Consider the following 19,355-nt stretch of genomic DNA (forward strand, 5'->3'; position numbering starts at 1 on the left):
CAGAAAGAGGGTCAGAAGTAGCACCCTGAGGCTTATGCTGTGTACCATGGAGGGTTTCAGAAATCTCCAAGTGCTCCCAGTAAGGGTGATGGGACAGGCTGAAACTGAGAGCCGGGAAGCCTCCCGAAGGGTCACCCTGTGGCTGAAGACCCGTGGCCAGGACTCCAGGGCAGCGGCCTAAGCAGGCACCGGAGAGAACAGGCCCCCGGAATTGGACGGGTCAGTGGCGATGAAATGAGTAGAGAGGCCAGGAGAGATCTGGTGAGTGAGCTGTGCGTGGGGTGAGCCGGAGTCGGTGGAGAAGGTCAGCTGGAGAACTGGGGTCCCTTCCCCCTGTGCGCCCCCTGCTCCCCAATAACATCTTGGGAATGAGTAAGTGGAGAGGACGCCGTTGGGGGAGACAGACAGCTTTCAGAGGGAGTTTGAACTTTAAATGGACTACGATTTGCCCAAATTTAACTATTTCAAACCCGAAAGAGAATGTTCTTTTTAACCAGTAAGCTGAAGAGCTGCCCAGTAATGAGAATCTTCTGAGGAATCTTAGTGCTGTCATGAAGACTTAAAAAAAAAAAAAATGTGTACTAGGGCGCCTGGGTGGCTCAGTCAGTTGAGCATCCTACTCTTGATTTCGGCCCAGGTCATGATTCCGGGGTTGTGGGATCGAGCCCCACGTTGGGCCCCATGCTGAGTGTGGGGCCTGCTTGAGATTCTCTCTCTCTCTCTCTCTCTCTCTCTCTGTCTCTCTGTCCCTCTCTCTCCCCTGCTCATACTCTCTCTCTCTCTAAAATAAAAAAAAATTCTTTTTTAATTTGTACCTCTGGGTCGTGCCGTGTACATTGTGACTGTCCCTCCCCGCTTCCCCATACGTGTAGATCTCTATTACAAGTTTCCTTAAAGAGGTGCCACAGGAGTTTGACAGAGTGTCACAAGGAAAATGTCCTAAAGGCCACTTTAGTCCTGTGGTAGCCGGTCTCCAAGGTGGCCCACTGATCCATGCTTCCTAGTATTCATGTCCTTGTCCCACACCGTACCAGGGGCGGTCTGCATGACCAAGGGCATTTGGCAGAAGGGACGGTATATCACTTCCAAGATTAGGTGAGCCTCTGCTTCTGTCAGATCGCTCATTCTGGGGAAACTGGCCACCATGTTGTGAGGAGAGGCCTACGTGTGAGGAGACAGCCTGTGTATGTGTGAGCTCGGAAGCAGATCCTCCAGCCCCAGTCAGGCCTTCAGATCATCTGCAGCCCCAGTCAGCACCTGGATGCAGCCTCATGACAGACCCTCAATTAGAGACAGCCAGCTAAGCTGCTCGGATTCGCGAGCCACAGAAACCATAATAAATGTTGTTGTAACCCACGACGTTTGAGGGGTAATTTATTATGCACCAATAGATGATATACTCCCTCCCTTAGAGGGAGTTAAAGCACCTGCTAAAACTCTCTTTTCATCCTCCATGAAGTCTTTTCAGCTTCCCTCCCCTCCTCCATTTCCATGCTGCCACACCTGTAAGCACCCAACTCCTAATAGGTCATGGGCCTGCTCCAAGTAGCCACCCGGGGTACATGGCCTCATTTCTCTATAGGCTGATTTTCTCATGAGGCCGAGCTTCTCCTCTCCTTCTTCTCCCCACACATCTGATAACGATGAATAAAATGCTAAGAGAGCGAGGCTGGGGCAGAAGGAACGAGGCCGGAGGGAGAGGCAAGGGATAGCCATCAGCCAGATTCAGTGACTCTTCATTTACCTGCCCTCCACACGCCCTGATGATCGGTTGAAGAGCCATAGAATCTTCCTGATGGCAGAATACCAGAAAGACCCCTGAGGGGTCTGGAGATGCCTCTGATTATCCAGGTCCTGAACTGTGTTCTGTTTATGGGAGCCTGGCACTCCCTAGGTTTCCAGGGTGTTCCTTGCTGTTTCTGGGTTCCCATGAGATTTCAGTTTATCCCATTTCCATCTAACTAAAATATATCTGCTGAGCAAAACCAGATGTTTGTTTATGGTGGGCAGAATTCCCCAAAATGCTATTGTGGTCATTTTGCAGCTGACTACAGTTATATAGCAAAACAATTGAGATGCACTAGCTATATGGAAAAAAAAAAAAAAAAAGAAAACATTATTTGGTATTTGGTGTATCTTCTATGGTTTCTCGCCTCTGTTGGCCTGTGAGCTTCAGGAAGGCAATGGTCACATGTGATTCCTGTGGGTAACCACAATGCGCAGAACAGTCTGGAATGTAGAACGTTCCCAGTAAATATTTGTTGGAAGATACACCGTACACATTGAAGGAATGGTTGAACTAGCGCTTAAGGAGGCCTTCACATTGCCCCTTGAGCTGGTAATTCTAAGAATTTTACAGTCCACCACAAAATGTTCTTCTTCTTCTTCTTATTATTTTTAATAATATTTTTAATTTCTTCTTTATTATTATTATTCTTTTATTATTATTTATTTATTTTGAGAGAGAGAGAGAGAGAGAAAGAGAGAGAGACAGAGCACGAGCGGGTGAGGGGCAGAGAGAGGGAAACCGCATCCAAAGCAGGCTCCAGGCTCTGAGCTGTCAGCACAGAGCCCCACTCAGGGCTCAAAGAACCATGAGACCATGACCTGAGCCAAAGTTGGACGCTTAACCAACTGAGCCACCCAAGTGGTCCCAAAATGTTTCGGGTTTTTGTTTGTTTGTTTGTTTTTAACGGCACTGAATGAATCAACAAATCGGGTAGACAGGTGCGTTTTCTTCGTTGTAAAGAAAGGCTTCTATTATTTTTTAGGTAGGGGCTTGCCCCAAGTGAGCACTGGTTCTCACATAAGGTCCAGGAGGCTCCACAGTTTGGAACCCAGGACACCTTTCCTAGGCGATAAGACACCCAGGCCAGCCTCCTCTGGCTATGAACAGGTGTGGTAACCGATGGAGAGGAAATTGCGATGCTAATGGAAGGGGGCAAAACGTCTGTTTTCCGCTAAAGGCTTCTGCTTGGGGTTTCTTAATGCACAGCCTCAGTTGCCCAGGGATCTGTTGGTGGCAGACACCAGGCAGGCTCGGCCCCCCAGGATGGGGAACCCGGCACAGGAGGATCCACAAGGCCGCGGCGATGAGCTGCCCCTCGCTTGGCAAGGGCGAGGTGCCAGAGCGCGGGAGACGCCGCCGTTGGTACAAGGCTGCTCGGCGGCAGTCGGGTGAGGCCGGGTGGTTCGCATCTGCAGATCCCTCTCCGGGCGTGCAGTCTCCGGACCCCGCCCTCTCACCTCGGGAGAAGCAGTTCCCGCGGTAGGGAGAACTGGGTTTTGCACTTGGCACCGCTGGGACCTGGGCATCCCCGGACTCCGAGTCCTTTGAAGCGGTCTTGTTCGAGACTACATTTCCCAGAAGGCCGCGCGGAGATTGAAAGCTGCACCAGCCTATGGACGGACAAGGCTTCTGGTCGCCGAAACTGAACAGCCAATGGCAATGAGACAGGGGCGGTGTCTTCCGGCTGCGAGCGGTCGAGCGCAGAGTCCCACCTGTGTCCCCACAGCCCTGTCACGAATCCCGGTCGGGTTCGAGAAGGGACCGCCTCGGCTTTGTGGGCCGGGAGCGGCTCGGCGGTGGAGGACTCTCACTTTCTGCTCCATCCCGGAGCCGGGCCGGTGAGTGATGCGGGGAAGGAGACTGCGGCGGTCGCCAGGGAGCTGCAGAGGGGCGTGGAGGGGACTCGCCCGCAGCCGCGCTGTGGCCCCTGCCAGGTCGCCGCGCTCGCCTTTCGGAGCCCGCGGGTGTCGCTGAAGAGTGAGGAGAGGTGGCTGCGGCTTTCTGTGCCGTCGTCGGGATAGCCCATCCTCTTGATCAGTCTTCCCGCTCCTCGGTCGTGGTCCCCGGGCTTCGGCGTGCCTTGTGACCCTGTGACCGCGGCGCCCTGATTAGGGCCTGCAGCACCGCGAGGGGGGTGGGGGTGGGGGACGAGTGCCGGTCCCACCCGTGCCGTCATGTCCCTATTAATAAACCCAGCGAACAAACCGGTGCCGCTCACGATGGCACTTAGTCACAGCACCTCGGCGCTCCGGGAGCCTGCGGGGTCACCTGCGGGGGGTGGGGGTGGGGGGACGGGAGACCGGGTGGGAAACAATGTTTCCGTGACCGTGGCTGTGAACTCTCCTCCCCTCAGTCCCGCTGTCTCCTGCAAGTGGGCCCGGCAGTTGTGTCTCCTCATGGATGCCGAAATAAAATGTATGCTCAAAACTTATTTTCAGTTTTTACCTCCTAATGACATTCCTTTCATTTGTTGGGGTTTTAAAGCAGAGAGATGAAATGTTTCCTTACGGTTTTTAGGTCTTTAAAAACTCAGTACTTTATAAAGGACCGAGAGCAATGTGTGTAAATGCATGAGTATTTCCACGGAAAGTGCAAGAATATTCTAGTAGTAGCCAGGTGCTTCGATTGGTGTGACAAAAGACGAGAAAGAGGAAAGCTTCCTCGTTCCAGTCTGGTCCATCCTCCACTGAAACGCAGGAGTTTTTGTAGTAGATTCAGCTGGCTGACTTTTTTCTATTGGAAACTCTTTAAGCCACCCCTCCCCCCCCCCCCCCCCCCCCCGCAAACACACACACGCGCGCACACACACGCACACACACATCAAAACAAAACAAAATTCCATTTCTTTGTGACTCCTACTGCCTTTTACAGCACATTACTGTAAAAATGGTACCCAGAACTTTTCATGTTCTGTCTGATCTGTTCCTTGAGGTTGACACCAAATCTGCAAGCCAGGAAAAGTCAGCTGTTCTCATAGCTAATACGGGTATAATTAAATCCACAATTTCCTAGCTTGCCGAGGAAGATGTAGCTGGAGAGCTTTTCGCAAGATCAAGTCCCTCCCCCCAACACCTGCCTACTCTATCCTTTGTTTATCTTGTCCATCGTGGACAATTTGTTCCTCAAAAGGTTCATGTTTCTTGTAGCTGCGTTTGGGAGCTCCAGGCCTCACTTAGTGATGTGAATGTTGGCCAAGGGAAGGATTATGTAAAAACAGTAAGGAAAGCAGCCCTTCTATGATTGACAGAATTTATCTCCGAACTAGTCTATTCCGGGGTGGGGGAGGGGCTGGGGTCTTTGGGTATACTGGTGGCACCGGGGCGGTCTTTTGGTTTTGAGACAATGGTTAGACTATCCAGAGAGCTTTTGATGCATACTGAGTTCTCCTGCTTTAGGAACTGATGACTCTCAATGATGTGGCTGGGGACTTCAGGGAAGAATGGGTTACCCGGACCCTGCTTAGAGAATGCTCTTCAGGGATACCACCCAGCACAGTTACAAGAATGGGCTCTCCCAGGGTAAGGATGCTACTACTCTCCTTTAGGTTTAAGACTTAGATCACGTGAGGGGCACCTGAGTGGCTCAGTCGGACAAGCGTCTGACTTCGGCTCAGGTCATGTTCTCACGGTTTGTGAGTTTGAGCCCCACGTCAGGCTCTGGGCTGACAGCTGACGGCTCGGAGCCTGGAGCCTGCTTTGGATTCTGTGTCTCCCTCTGTCTCCCCCTCCACTGCCTGCATTCTGTCTCTCGCATTATCTCAAAAATAAATAAACTTCAAAAAAAAATTTTTTTAAAGACTTAGATCATGTGAGAGGGCCCAGGTCTGAGTGGTCTCTAGGGACGTTGATCTCTTAGAGCTAAAGATCTCTGTGAGATCTTTAATAATTGTTGCCTCCCTAGCAGAAAAAAAAATAACTTCCTTTTTTTTAATGACTTACATTTTTATGGCACTTTATGGTTTGCAGATATCTTTGATATTTATTGTTTAATTAGTATCTCACCATAGGGGTCCCTGAGTGGCTCAGTCGGTCAGGCGTCCGACTTCGGCTCAGGTCATGATCTCACGGTTTGTGGGCTTGAGCCCCGCATCAGGCTCTGTGCTGACAGCTCAGAGCCTGGAGCCTACTTCGGATTCTGTGTCTTCCCTCTCTCTCTTTCTCTCACTCTCTCTCTCTGCCCTTTCCCTGCTTAAGCTCTGTCTTTCTCTGTCTCTCAAAAATAAATAAATGTTAAAAAACATTAAAAAAAATAAAAGTGTACTAATATATACTCATTGAAGAAAAAGACAAACAAAATGAAACCAAAAGTCCCACTCTATCCCACTTCTGAAGAGTTACTGTCCTTCCAGCCGTTGTCCTAAGCACAGATATAATTAACAAAAACAAAAGAGAAAAAATTGGGATCATACTGTAAATTCCGTTGTGCACCTTACTTTTTTATACAATACATTGTATTGTAATACATTCCAACAACAATAACTGTTTTTCTATACATTGCTTCAGAATAATCACTTAGTATTTTATTGTATGGAATACAATAATTTACATTAGATTGAACCATATATTTGACCACTTTTAAGCCGCTTTTTAACTTATACAATGGCAATTAAAAAAAATTGTTTTTGAAGTTTATTTATTTATTTTGAGACAGAGAGAGAGCACACTCAGGGGAGGGGCAGAGAGAGGGAGAGACAGAATTTCAAGCAGGCTGCACGCTGTCAGCACAGAGCCCGACTCAAGGCAGGAATTCACTGTGAGATCGTGACCTGAGCCGAGATTAAGAGTTGGACGCTTAACCGACTGAGTCACCCAGGCGCCCCTACACTGGCAATTTCATATGGCTTAATCAAATATAATTATTCCTTTGTCATAGGACATTTAGGTCCTTTCCAGATCTTTACCAGTATTGTGATGAACATCTTTTAGCTGTCTTTTTTTGGGGGGGGGGGGGCGGGGAATATGGTTTCTTAAAGTATAATTAGTTAATAATTAGGTAATAGATCTCTTGCACAACTTTATTTTTTAACTTTTTTTTTTCATTTCCTTAGAATTCCCAGAACTAGAATTGCTGGGCCAAAGAATAGATATCTTTCTATAGTATTTGATATTTTTGCCAAATGCCTTCCAAAAAGATTGAATTCTTTATTCCTACAAGCATTATATGAAAGCGTCCATTTCTATACATCCTACCTATCATGGTAGGATAATTTAAGAGTCTGGGTTAAATACTAGTGATAGCTAACATTGAAGAGTTCCCACTTAATCCTTACAACAATACTAGAAGGTAGGTCTTATCATTATCCCTATTTTATAGATGATGACCCTGAGACAGAGAGTTTAAGTAACTTTCCTGAGGTCACACAGCTAGTAAGAGGAAGGGTTAAGATTGACTCGTGGACAATATAACTGAAACTTGCACTCTTTTCCTCTACATTGTATTGCCTAACTGTATCATTGTTTTAATTTGAATTTTTCCGGTTAATGGTAAGGTTAAAGATTTTTCATATATTTATAGATTGCGTGTATTTGTGTGTGTGTGTGTGTGCGCGTGTGAATTGCCTATTTATGACCTTTGCCCATTTTTTTTTTTCTTACAAGTGTTTGTCTTTTTCTCATGGTTGTATCTACTGCTGCCTTTCTGGGAAAAGTTTAAAGCCCGACATTAGAGTTAACTTCCTTGATTCTTTCTAAGGGTGAGGTCTTGGCGGCATTGTTTCTGAGAAAATTCTCTCTCTATCTGAATTTAGCCTTGTGCCTTCAGAGGTGAATTATTGTGCTCACTCTAGAGTTTCTGTCACCCAAGTCTGGTGTCTGTGTGTGTGTGTGTGTGTGTGTGTGTGTGTGATGAGAGGAAAGGAGCTTTTTTCACAGCCCCTTGGGGAGATAATCTGTTTTATTATTCCATCTCATTCTTTCACTGAGACCAAACATACATTAGCATCTCCCTGGGTGTTGTCCTCTGCTTAGGGAAGAAGGAGGGCTTGCCTTTTGGTCAGGCTTTGTATGGCTGGTTCCGATTAATATGCTGTGTTCACCTTCCTGTATAGGATTTCCAGACCAAGTGTGATTTCCCAGCTGGAGCAGAAAGAAGAACCGTGGACGCTACCGCTCCAAAATTTCGAGGCAAGAAAGATCCTACGGGAAAGTCACACAGGTGAGATGTGACTATTACGAGGTGGGAAGAAATCTAGCCCTTGCTTAGATGAAGAATTTGGAATGCTGCCATAGACATCTGTTCTCACTTTTACAGGTTTAAGTTGGACTTCTTGGGCAGTCAGTAACGGACCAAATAAAGTCTTCATTTTGTTCATTTATTTAAAAAAAAAATTGTTTTAGGGGCGCCTGGGTGGCTCAGTCGGTTAAGCGGCCGACTTCGGCTCAGGTCACGATCTCACGGTCCGTGGGTTCGAGCCCTGCGTCGGGCTCTGTGCTGACTGCTCAGAGCCTGGAGCCTGTTTCAGATTCTGTGTCTCCCTCTCTCTCTGCCCCTCCCCCATTCATGCTCTGTCTCTCTCTGTCTCAAAAATAAATAAACGTTAAAAAAAAAAAAGAAAATTACATTTATTTATTTTTGAGAGACACAGAGAGACAGAGCACAAGTGGGGGAGGGGCAGAGAGAGAAGGAGACAGAGTCAGAAGCAGGCTCCAGGCTCTGAGCTGTCAGCACAGAGCCCGACATGGGGCTCGAACTCATGAACCGTGAGATCATGACCTGAGCCGAAGTCGGACGCTTCACCGACTGAGCCACCCAGGCACCCCCCCCTTTTTTTTTAATTAAAAAAAGTTTATTTTTGAGAGAGCGTGAGTGGGGGAGGGGCAGAGAGAGGGGGACAGAGGATCCGAAGCAGGCTAGGCGCTGACAGCAGCGAGCCGGACGTTGGGCTTGAACTCACGAAGCACAAGATCGTGACCTGAGCTGAAGTCCCTTCATTTTATTTTTTTTAAGTAAACTCTTTGCTCAACATGGAATTTGAATTCACAACCCCAAGATCAAGAGTCGCAGGCTCTACTGACTGAGCTGCGCAGACGCCCCTGAAGTCTTCATTTTATTTTTTTTTTTTATTTTTTTTTTCAACGTTTATTTATTTTGGGGACAGAGAGAGACAGAGCATGAACGGGGGAGGGGCAGAGAGAGAGGGAGACACAGAATCGGAAACAGGCTCCAGGCCCTGAGCCATCAGCCCAGAGCCTGACGCGGGGCTCGAACTCCCGGACCGCGAGATCGTGACCTGGCTGAAGTCGGACGCTTAACCGACTGCGCCACCCAGGCGCCCCTGAAGTCTTCATTTTAAATAAGCATTTCACTTTTGTCTATACTATAACATCTTTGAAAGGAGTCGCCGGATTTGGACAATACGTGGCATATACTCTTGAAGGATATCAAGGTTACTTCAAGAGTCATCTTAAGGGGCACCTGGGTGGCTCAGTCGGTCAAGTGTCTGACTTTGGCTCAGGTCATGATCTCGTGGTCTGTGAGTTCGAGTCCCACGTCGGGCTCTGTGCTGACAGCTCAGAGCCTGGAGCCCACTTGGAATTCTGTGTGTGTCTCTCTCTCTCTGCACTTCTTCCGCTCACACTCTGTCTCTCTCTCTCCCTCAAAAATAAACATTGTAAAAAAAGGATTCATCTTAAAAAGGGTTTAGGAATTTAGGTTTTGTAAGCTTGATAAACTTCACCGAGTTCATCTGGCTGGTTCAGTCAGTATAGCCCATGAGTCTTGATCTTGGGGTTGTGGGTTCAAGCCCCACATTGGGTATAGAGACTACTTAAAAATAAAATCTTTGCACCAGCAAAAGCGGCTGTATAATATAGATATGATAAAATAGATGGGATACGCCAGCCTATAGTATAAAAATAAAATAAAATCTTTAAAAAAGTAAATAAAACTTTTCACAAGGTTTAAAATCAGAGTAGTCAAATTAAGTGTAGTCTGTTGCAAAACCACTAATCTCAGTCTTCCTCGCTGCTTTCTGATGTTTTTCCCGATAATTGGTTAACTTGTGTTAATTTTTCAGACTTTGAGAATCAGGTGACCAAACTCAGTCGGGACATTTCAGAAGCAGCAGAACGGTGTGGAACATCCTCAGAAAGGGCCAATAAGGATATTTCTCCTCCTCCTAGTTGGGGAGGAAACTGGGAGAGGGACCTTGAGTTAGAAGGGGAACATGGGACCCGCCCGGGAGAGGGCCAGCCGGAGCCCTTTCCACAAGGGAAGGATTTAAATGAGCTCCTGGACGGATACACAGGAAAGAAGCCCGTGTGTGCAGAGTGCGGGAAAAGCTTTAACCAGAGCTCCTATCTCATAAGACACCTACGAACCCACACTGGCGAGAGGCCTTATAAGTGCATCGAATGTGGGAAAGGCTTCAAGCAGAGTTCAGACCTTGTCACCCATCGCAGAACGCACACGGGAGAGAAACCCTACCAATGCAGCGGCTGTGAGAAAAAATTCAGCGACAGCTCTACGCTCATCAAACATCAGAGAACCCACACAGGCGAGAGACCCTACGAGTGCCCCGAGTGTGGGAAGACCTTTGGGCGGAAGCCACACCTCGTCATGCACCAAAGAACCCACACGGGAGAGAAGCCCTACACGTGTCTCAAATGCCATAAAAGCTTTAGCCGAAGCTCAAACTTCATCACCCATCAGAGGACCCACACGGGCGTGAAGCCTTACAGGTGCAGCGACTGTGGGGAGAGTTTTAGCCAGAGCTCAGACCTGGTGAAGCACCAGCGAACTCACACGGGAGAGCGGCCCTTCAAATGCGCAGAGTGCGGAAAGGACTTCCGAGATAGTTCTCACTTTGTAGCGCACATGAGTACCCACTCGGGGGAAAGGCCTTTCAGCTGTCCTCACTGCCGCAAAAGCTTCAGTCAGAGTTCACACCTGGTCACGCACCAGAGGACACACACAGGTGAGAGGCCGTTCCAGTGTGACAACTGCGGGAAGGGATTCGCCGACGGCTCTGCCCTCATAAAGCACCAAAGGATCCACACGGGGGAAAGACCCTATAAATGTGGCGAGTGTGGGAAGAGCTTCAACCAGAGCTCCCACTTCATTACCCATCAACGAATCCACGCAGGAGACAGGCCCTATCGCTGTCCCGAGTGCGGCAAAACCTTCAGTCAGCGTTCCCATTTCCTCACACACCAGAGAACCCACACAGGGGAAAAACCTTTCCACTGCAGTAGGTGTGACAAGAGCTTCCGCCAAAAAGCACATCTCTTATGCCATCAAAACACCCATTTGATCTAGGAAATGATCCGCTGCCCCTGCCAGATTTTCATTTCTCTTGTCTCCAAGTGCTCCATGTAGAGAAAACCTGAACCTGGGCATCAGAGGCTCAGGTTGGGCCCCGGTCTGTCCTCTGTCTTCTTCCCCGCTTTAATGGCAGAGATAAACTCATAGGCACCAAATAATATCCTGAACACAAAAGGCATTCCTTCAGTGTTTTTGACTGACCTTAGGGGTGAGTTTGACGGTTGATGCTTGGTAAGTAAAAGAGAAGTGAGATAAATGTGGCCACATTATCACCGTTAGTGAATAATATTTGAGATCTTATCATAAGCCCTTAATACCGTATAATGGCTGGCCCTTAAAAGTCTCTCGGTACGAAGTTGGTTGCGTTTAACTAGCCTTATCACTTGATAAAGAATCCGTTAGTGCAGCCCCGCAAGCCCAGAACTTGCCAGAAATGAGATTGCCACTAGAAGATTTGGGGTGTGAACACAGAAAACAGAAAACACTCTCCCAATCCAGGGCTGTGCAGGCATTAGTCACCAGATGTCTCATTGCCATGACGAGGCAGAATTCTTGAAGAGGATGTTTGTGGTCCTGTCATTTAGAGGCTGAAAGAATTTCAGAAGCTCTTTGTACAGCCGTGTATGAGGTACTCCCACTGGAGGTTTGCTGTCATCTGAGGCACAAATATCCCGTGATGAACAAGCCCAAGGGACCTGGAAGGGGACTATAAAACTATGGAAGCAACATTGCTGTTAAATATTACCGGGATCCTTCCTGGCATTTAGCTGAAGGAAACAACTCCTGTCTTTGAATCGCCTGGGTCATTGGCCCGTGAGTTTTAAGTTACTGTGACTCCCTAATTTTTTTTTAAGAGTCATTCATTCGATGCACCAGTACATTTCTGTATTTAACTGAAATAAATTGAGGGAAGGCAGTGTGTTGGAAAGAACACTGACTTCCTTGAGAAGGTGAGGTGTTTGAGACCCGGCCCTGACATTTAATTTGGCCGGACTTTACCTTCTCTCAGCCTCTACCTTACCTACCTCACAAGATTGTTGTGAGGCTCTAATGCGCACACATGCACACACACACAAGCACTTTGTTGTTAAATTATAAAGTAATAATGTGTCTAAAGTTCAGTGTTGCAAATGTCTTCCCTCCAAGGAACTCTGGCTAATATTTCCCAGGCGTCCCATTTTCTCTCATAGTAACAGACTTCTTTCTCTACCTGTTGAAAACCTAAGGCCCGAAAATGCTAAGCAACTCCTCGTGGGTCACCTAGGCGACACAGAGCCAGGATCTGGCTGCGAGTCTCTTCTTTAACAACACAGAACAGACCAGTTCTGACATTTGTTAGAGTGTCTCTGAGACATTACGTGTAGGACTGGCCGCCCCATGTTATCTGCATCAAACCGTTTTGAATTTGGAAACGATGGAAGGATGTAGCCTAAGTTCCAGGGAACTTTACAGGACCCTGTGCTGGAGGTCCTTGATCGTCATGGAGTGAGAGTGGAAAGGCAAGGACAGGCACACGTGGCTTGGGGCGGGGGGCGGGGGGGGAGTGGTTCACACTCTTAAGGTTAAAGTGGTGAGCCAAAGGTAGTCTTCTGAGGCTCCCTATGGCGATACGGACTAAATTATTACATGAGCCTTGGGACACGAGTTCATTCCCTTCCGTTATATGGAATGCTGCCTGAGTGCTGTCACTCGGGGCTAGGACAGCTGATAACAGAAGCTCTTTCTTTGAAAGAATAATTAGATAATCGACCAGAAATAAAAACTCCGGTGAATCCAGTGCAGCGGTTCTCAAAATGTGAGCCCAGACCCGTAGCGTTACTGTCACCTGGGAACTTGCTAGAAATGCACATTCTAAGCTCCCACCCCAGACCTGCTGAATCAGAAACTCTAGGGCTGGGGCTCAGCAATATTGTTTTCATAAGCCCTCCAGGCGATGGTGATGCATGCTCGGGTTTGAGAACCTCCTTTAAAAGGTGTCTCTTCTATTACACACAGCCACAATACTGGAAAAAAAAATTAACAGTGATTCACAGTATCATCAAATATTTCAGTCAACGTTCACATGTCCCTAACTATCTTATGTTGTTTTGTGTTTTTTATTGTTTTGTTGTTGCTGCTGTTGTTTGTTTGAATCAAAATCCAAATAAGGTCTCCATAGCGATTGAGGTGGTATTTTCCTTACAAGCCTTGATCCGAAGTTCTCCCCTTTCTTCCTCCCTCTCTCTGTTCTTGTAACTTCCTTGTTGAACAAACCTGGTTGTCCCGTGGTGCCTCCCACAGCTCTGCGTTTTTGCTGATTCCATCCTCTGGGCCCTTTAAAGCGCTCCTCCAGCCTCCTAATATTGGCATTCGGATCTGTAAACATGATCAGATTCAGATTTGAGGGGGGGCGGGGGCAGGCAGGAATACTCCAGAGTGATCTCGTGTCTTCTACCAGGAGGTACACAGTGCTGTTTTGTCTCAGATATTAGCAGCCATCAACACGCCCTTGATTCATTTGGGTTTGCCAAATGGTGAGGCTTTATTTATTTCTATCACTTATTCCTTCTTCGTTTATTAGCGGGAATGCTTCCATCAACAGCACTCCCTCCTCTCAACTCTCTGGTTTCCCTGAGGTACAGTTTGTATAGCAACAGCACACCCACTGTTTTATTAGAATTCCTTCACTCTTTAAATATCGCTACCTGCATATCAGCCTCCGTGCCCTAGATTTCGAAGCTCCTTCCGTGAGAGGCTGTTTCTGACAGGACATTTATACACGCATAAATCTCACTTTTCCAGTGGACTCCTTTGGTTTTTTTCCAGCCTTCTTCCCCGCCAGTTTGTCTGGTTCCCCGTGAAACAGTGCGCTAAAGAGTTCAGTAAATACGTGAATGATTCCTTAGGGACGGACTGTAACTTGCCAATTCATACTTCCCATCACTATCCTGGCCTGAAGCAGGAGAGGCAGCCACGTCCCCGTTAGCAGGGAATGATTTTACATCCCTTTTATGGTACTATGAGAGTATAGCATCTTCGCTCATTTTATCTGCCATTTTATCACTCGTTGTATCTATCTACCCAAGTTTTATCCTGAATCCAATACGATCCGTTGTTAAACAACAGTAATAATTTGTAAAATTGCGATGGGAAGGTAAGGGAAAGCCTGGCTGGCGGAGGTAACGGGTAATTTATGTGAAGTCCAGGGGTACATCCCTCCAGGGGGAGAGTGCTTTGTCCAGGGTAGGCTGTAGAATGAGGTATACAGAGGTGAGCATCATATCCCTCAGAAGTGACATCCTGAGAATTTTGCACTGAGTTTATGGAAGGTGTCTTGGAAGGGTAATCCCACAAGAAGGAGCCAATTAGGGACTCAGAGGGACGCAAAAGCTACATTATTAAACACAAGCAGCATAACCCTGAACCCTGCCAGAACTGCGATGGGCACACATTGTCTGCAAATGACACGTAGGGGGCAGGATGTAGAGGCGACACAGCACCAGGGGGCACAAGAACCAGTTTCTGGTTTGGGTGCAGTTAGTTACCAGCCGACGGTCCTTGGACAGGTCAGCTGATCACCGTCGGCTTCAGTCCATCAGTTCAAGCAGAGAAAGATCCTTCCGGCTGCTGCACTTCACACACCCGGGGCTCTCGGAGTGCCCAGCACCGTCCACCGCGGGGCACGGGCTCTTCTGTGAGTGCTTCTTCGTGCTCTGGGAGGAGGAGAGCTAGGGGCCATGGCCTGGGTCTTTCTCCATCTCCCACGCCTCAGCCCTGCCCCGGTCTGGCTGGCTCAGTCGGTGGAACTTGCAACTCTTACTGGTGAGTTGCAGCCCCACGTGGGGCTGAGCAGAGCGCATCCAGAAAAACAACAAGCAACCCCCCCCCCCCATTGCCGCCAGTAGTTAGCACATTACCTCCAAACCAAAGAGCTCTGCAGGCTCCAGCCTCTCCTATCTCTACTTCCTCCCAACGGTGTTTGGTGGACACCACTGGCTTGTCACATATTAAGTCTTTTTCTAGTACCTTGTTTCTGATGATGTGTATCTACAAATGTCCTGTCCAGTAAGATGTGAGCTCTTGAGGGGCAACATGTGACTTGCTTTGTGGCTCTGCCCCCCTCCCCCCCCACAGAGCCATGAGCAGGAAGACTCAAATACTATTGGTGAGAGTTGAGGTAAGTGACCTTCCGTATTTTCCCTTTGTTTCTACCCTATTATTACTGGGCCATTAGCTTCTTGCACACACTCCATACGTCCTCCCTCCATCACTTCAAAATGCACAACTCCCTACGTCAGACCTCCATCTCTCCTGCCACCTCTCAGCTCCAAACGACCACCACTCTCTTTTCTGAATTCCTGCCCTAGGCTCCTACTGATCTCCCCGATTTTGTTTTTGCTCTAATTCCTTCTCACAGAAACCAAAGTGATTGTTTAAAATCCTAAATCAGGGGTGCCTGGGTGGTTCAGTTGGTTAAAGCATCTGACTCTTGATTTTGGCTCAGGTCACGATCCCCCAGTTCGTGGGCTTGAGCCCCACGTCGGGCTCTGTGCTGACAGCGCAGAGCCTGCTTGGGATTCTCTCTCTCCCTCTCTCTGCCCCTCTCCTGCTTGCTCTCTCTCTCTCTCAAAATTAAAAAAAAAAAAAAACTTAAAAAATAAAATCCTAAGTCTAATCACATCACCTATCTGCTTAAATAAAGCCCACAGCTTCCCGTTGCTTTTAGTATAAAGACCCAAATCTTTAACCAGACCTACAAGCCCCCCCTTGGTCTGACACCCCCAGCCTCTTCTGATATCACCTTCCTTCTCACCCACTGTGCTTTCGCCTGCCCACGTTCCCTCCATTCCTTGATCACAACAAGGTTGTGTACGTCTTAGAGCCTTGGTCCTAACTGATCCCTCTGCCTAGAATGTTCCTCACCCAAATCTTTGCTTGGATTCCTATTTGCCAACCAGCTTTCAGCCTGAAACTCACCTTCTTGCAGAGACTTTCCCTGACTGTCCCTATCTAGTCAGTCTTCCTCTCCCAGTGCCCACTATCCCATTGCCCTCTCTCATTTTCATCAAAGTCCTTACACCTGTCTGATATCTTCTCATTTATTGTTCTGGTAAAACTCCATATTAGGAGGGAGCCACTTCTCTTGTTTCCCCGTCTATTGCCCGCACCTAAAAGAGTGCCTGACATGTGGTAGGCGGTCAATAAATGCTCACTGGTTGGATGGATGGATGCACACTCACAGGCAGGGATCTCACTGTGTTGGAAAAGTAACAGCACGAGACGAAGGTGGACAGAGAAGGTAAGTGCAGGTCACACCGAGAAAGCTCTTAGTTGCCAAATTGAAGATTTCAGATGTTATTCTCTGGAGAAGGGAGTGCTGCTAATGGTCCGGTAGAGGCCAAGCAAGATCAGCAGCTGAGGAAGTTTGATTTGACAGCTATCTGTAATTTACATTACCGAGAGAGAAACTAAAGGCATTGCCGGAATCTATGGTATAAAGTGTTTATAGCACAATGCCCAGCCCACACCAAGTCATCGTAGGTGGTTATCATCATGACTGAGCACCATGGCAGGCGCTGGGAGACACCAAAACAATAAAGCAAGATCATTAAATCTTCTTCCTACCTCAAAATGAACTCTCCTAGACCCTATTATATTTCTTTCTTCTTCTTCTTCTTCTTCTTCTTCTTCTTCTTTAATCAAACTTCTACTCACATGTAGTTATTCTCAGGCTCTTTTAATAAGGTTTCCCAGCCCCACCATGCCTTTGGCTTAGATTCCTCTTTCTCCCTTATTTGCTCTATTTTGTTGGTGCCAAGTTACATAGCCACTGCCTCTACCCTGCTTTTTCTCTGTTTAAATTTGTAAAAGCACCATGAGCTTTCTTTAAAATTTTCCAGAAATACAGAACTACCCAAAATAATAAATAAATAAATAAATAAATAAATAAAACAGGAGGGGCGCCCGGCTGGCTCAGTTGGAAGAGCGTGCAACTCTTGTTCTCATGGGTGTGAGCCCCACGTTTGGTGTAGAGGTTATTAAAAATAAATAAACCTAAAAAAATAAAATTACTGGTCCCTGAGCATTAAAAAAAAAAAAAAGGAAATCCCTTGTCTCTTCCTCATTCCCTCCCCCAATTTCACCACCCAGATTTCAACTCTGTAATAGCCCCACATGCCACATCCTGTTTCTAGCTCCTCTTCTCCAACCCTACTGCCATCATCTGAACTAACAGGATGGTTTTCCATCTGGTCTCTTTAACTTTTCCCTTCACTTCGGCTCAGCAAACATTTACTGAGGGCTTACCACACACCAAAGCCTACACTAGACCCTGGAGGTATAAAGACAAGACAGTGAAAGAGGTCCATGTTGAAGAGCTCTTGAACTTCAGGAAGTTACTGACTCTTTCTGACCCTTATCTCCTTATCTGCAGAATGAGGATAATCCCAGTGCCTTCTTCATGGGGTTGAGTGCTGATCAACGGGATGACACACAGAAAACTGTCTATACAGTATCCGCTTTCGTCTGCCCCATAAATGTCAATGACAACAACGATAAGGATGATAATCTTTGCCTTGGAGGAGTTTATCATTTAATGGGGAGACTTGAAGAATAAGAATTTTCTAGGGGCACCTGGCTGGCTCAGTGGGAGGAACGTGCAACTCTTGATCTTGGGGTTGTGAGTTTAAGCCCCATGTTGGGTGTAGCAATTACTTACGAAAAAAAAAAAAAGGAAATTAAAAGGTAGGAGTAGAGAGCTGAGCGACTGAAGTGTAGGAGCTTGGACTCATCCTCTAAGAATACGTTTCAAAGCATGAGCCAAGGGCACCTGGGTGGCTCAGTCAGTTAAGCGTCTGACTTTGGCTCAGGTCATAATCTCATGGTCTGTGAGTTCAAGCCCCACGTCAGGCTCTGTGCTGACAGCTCAGAGCCTGGGGCCTGCTTCAGATTCTGTGTCTCCCTCTCTCTCTGCCCCTCTGCCACTTGCACTCTGTCTCTCTCAAAAATAAACATTAAAAAGAATTTGTTTAAATAAAACAAAAAGCATGAGCCAAGGCTCACTTGCATTAGTAACATTGGGGGTGCTTGTTCAAAATACAGATTTAGTGGCCCCATCTCTGACCAACTTGGTAAATTCACACTATGGAATACTGTACATCAGAGAAAATGAACAAACTGCAGTTACATGCATCAACACAATGAGCCTCAGAAACTCACTAGTGAACACAAAAATAGGACAAAAATACACATAGAAGAGTCAAAAAGCCATAAAGATGAACACAGGAAATATTAAACAATATATTGCTTGAGCAGTAGGGATAAACATAAGTTATAATGAACAGCAAAAGGTTTATGAATACAAAATCCAGGGTAGAGGTTAACTGGAATGGGAAAAAGAATGTTATATTTCTATTTCTTTTTTTTTTTAAGTTTTTTCAATGTTTATTTATTTTTGAGAGAGAGAGACAGAGCATGAGGGGGGGAGGGGCAGAGAGAGGAGACACAGAATCTGAAGCAGGCTCCAGGCTCGGAGCTGGCAGCACAGAATTTGATGCGGGGTGGAACTCACGAACTGAGAGATCATGACCTGAGCCGAAGTCGGACACTTAACAGACAGCCACCTAGGTGCCCCTAAGTTTCTATTTCTTAAGCTGGGTACCGAGCACACAGATTTTCTTTTTATCATAATTCCTCAAATTAATATGCATCACTTACATACTTTTTATTTATATTTCACAAGGGGGGAAGAAAAAAGAAACAGGAAAACAGAACAGTTTTCCAGAGACTGACCTTTTCCACTTAAATCTCATAAAGTTAAGTTATAGTATGAGGGAAAAAAAATAAAAATAAAAAAAGGGCATTCCAAGCACCAAAGGCTAAATAGACACTAGGCCAATCCCCACCATTCTTTCCCAATCACACCCTCATAATTTCCCATTTTTCTTTCAGCTAAAAAAAAAAAAAAAAAAAAAAAAAAAAAAAAAAAAAATTTCCTATATGTATAAATTAGTGAAAATAAATGTCCAGAAGTTTCTAGGCCCACCTTCTATAAACAGCCAAATGTGTACCCCTGTCTAAATGAAGATACCCTGCTACATTGGTAGTGCTCTTCCGAACAACTTTTTTCCCCCAGAAAAAAATGTTCCCACCTTTTAGATTATTTCCACAGGGTGTGAATATTTTTACAGCTCTGATTAATTGCTGCCAAATAATTTTCTGAGCAAATTGTACCAATTTACAATGCTATCAGCAATAAATGACTAACAGTTTTACTACACCCTTATCCTTGAGAAACATTTTGCTAATTTAATAGACATGATTCTCA

General features: G+C 46.6%; 1 protein-coding gene across 2 annotated transcripts; it reads left to right on the forward strand.

Annotated features, from left to right (window-relative positions):
• The first annotated feature begins 3,459 nt into the window (after window positions 1-3,459).
• On the forward strand, window positions 3,460-13,211 carry ZNF774 (zinc finger protein 774). Of its 2 annotated transcripts, XM_043554694.1 has the most exons (5): window positions 3,460-3,627; window positions 4,143-4,204; window positions 5,185-5,307; window positions 7,836-7,942; window positions 9,804-13,211. In XM_043554694.1, exons 3-5 carry the CDS (start codon window positions 5,201-5,203, stop codon window positions 11,042-11,044), a joined length of 1,455 nt encoding a protein of 484 aa, XP_043410629.1. In that variant the 5' UTR covers window positions 3,460-3,627; window positions 4,143-4,204; window positions 5,185-5,200; the 3' UTR covers window positions 11,045-13,211. The 2 variants fall into 2 exon arrangements, with proteins under 2 accessions (XP_043410629.1, XP_043410627.1); XM_043554692.1 differs by lacking the exon at window positions 4,143-4,204.
• The last annotated feature ends 6,144 nt before the right edge of the window (window positions 13,212-19,355 follow it).

The sequence above is a fragment of the Prionailurus bengalensis genome, chromosome B3 (genome assembly GCF_016509475.1).
Source record: "Prionailurus bengalensis isolate Pbe53 chromosome B3, Fcat_Pben_1.1_paternal_pri, whole genome shotgun sequence".
In the NCBI taxonomy this organism is placed as follows: domain Eukaryota; kingdom Metazoa; phylum Chordata; class Mammalia; order Carnivora; family Felidae; genus Prionailurus; species Prionailurus bengalensis.

Excerpts from the sequence above, each read along its gene's own strand:
- ZNF774 (XM_043554694.1), top strand. The coding sequence starts at position 5,201 with ATGATGTGGCTGGGGACTTCAGGGAAGAATGGGTTACCCGGACCCTGC. Across the intron at positions 5,308-7,835 it reads CAAGAATGGGCTCTCCCAGG|GATTTCCAGACCAAGTGTGA; the intron begins GTAAGGATGCTA and ends CTTCCTGTATAG. Across the intron at positions 7,943-9,803 it reads CCTACGGGAAAGTCACACAG|ACTTTGAGAATCAGGTGACC; the intron begins GTGAGATGTGAC and ends TTAATTTTTCAG.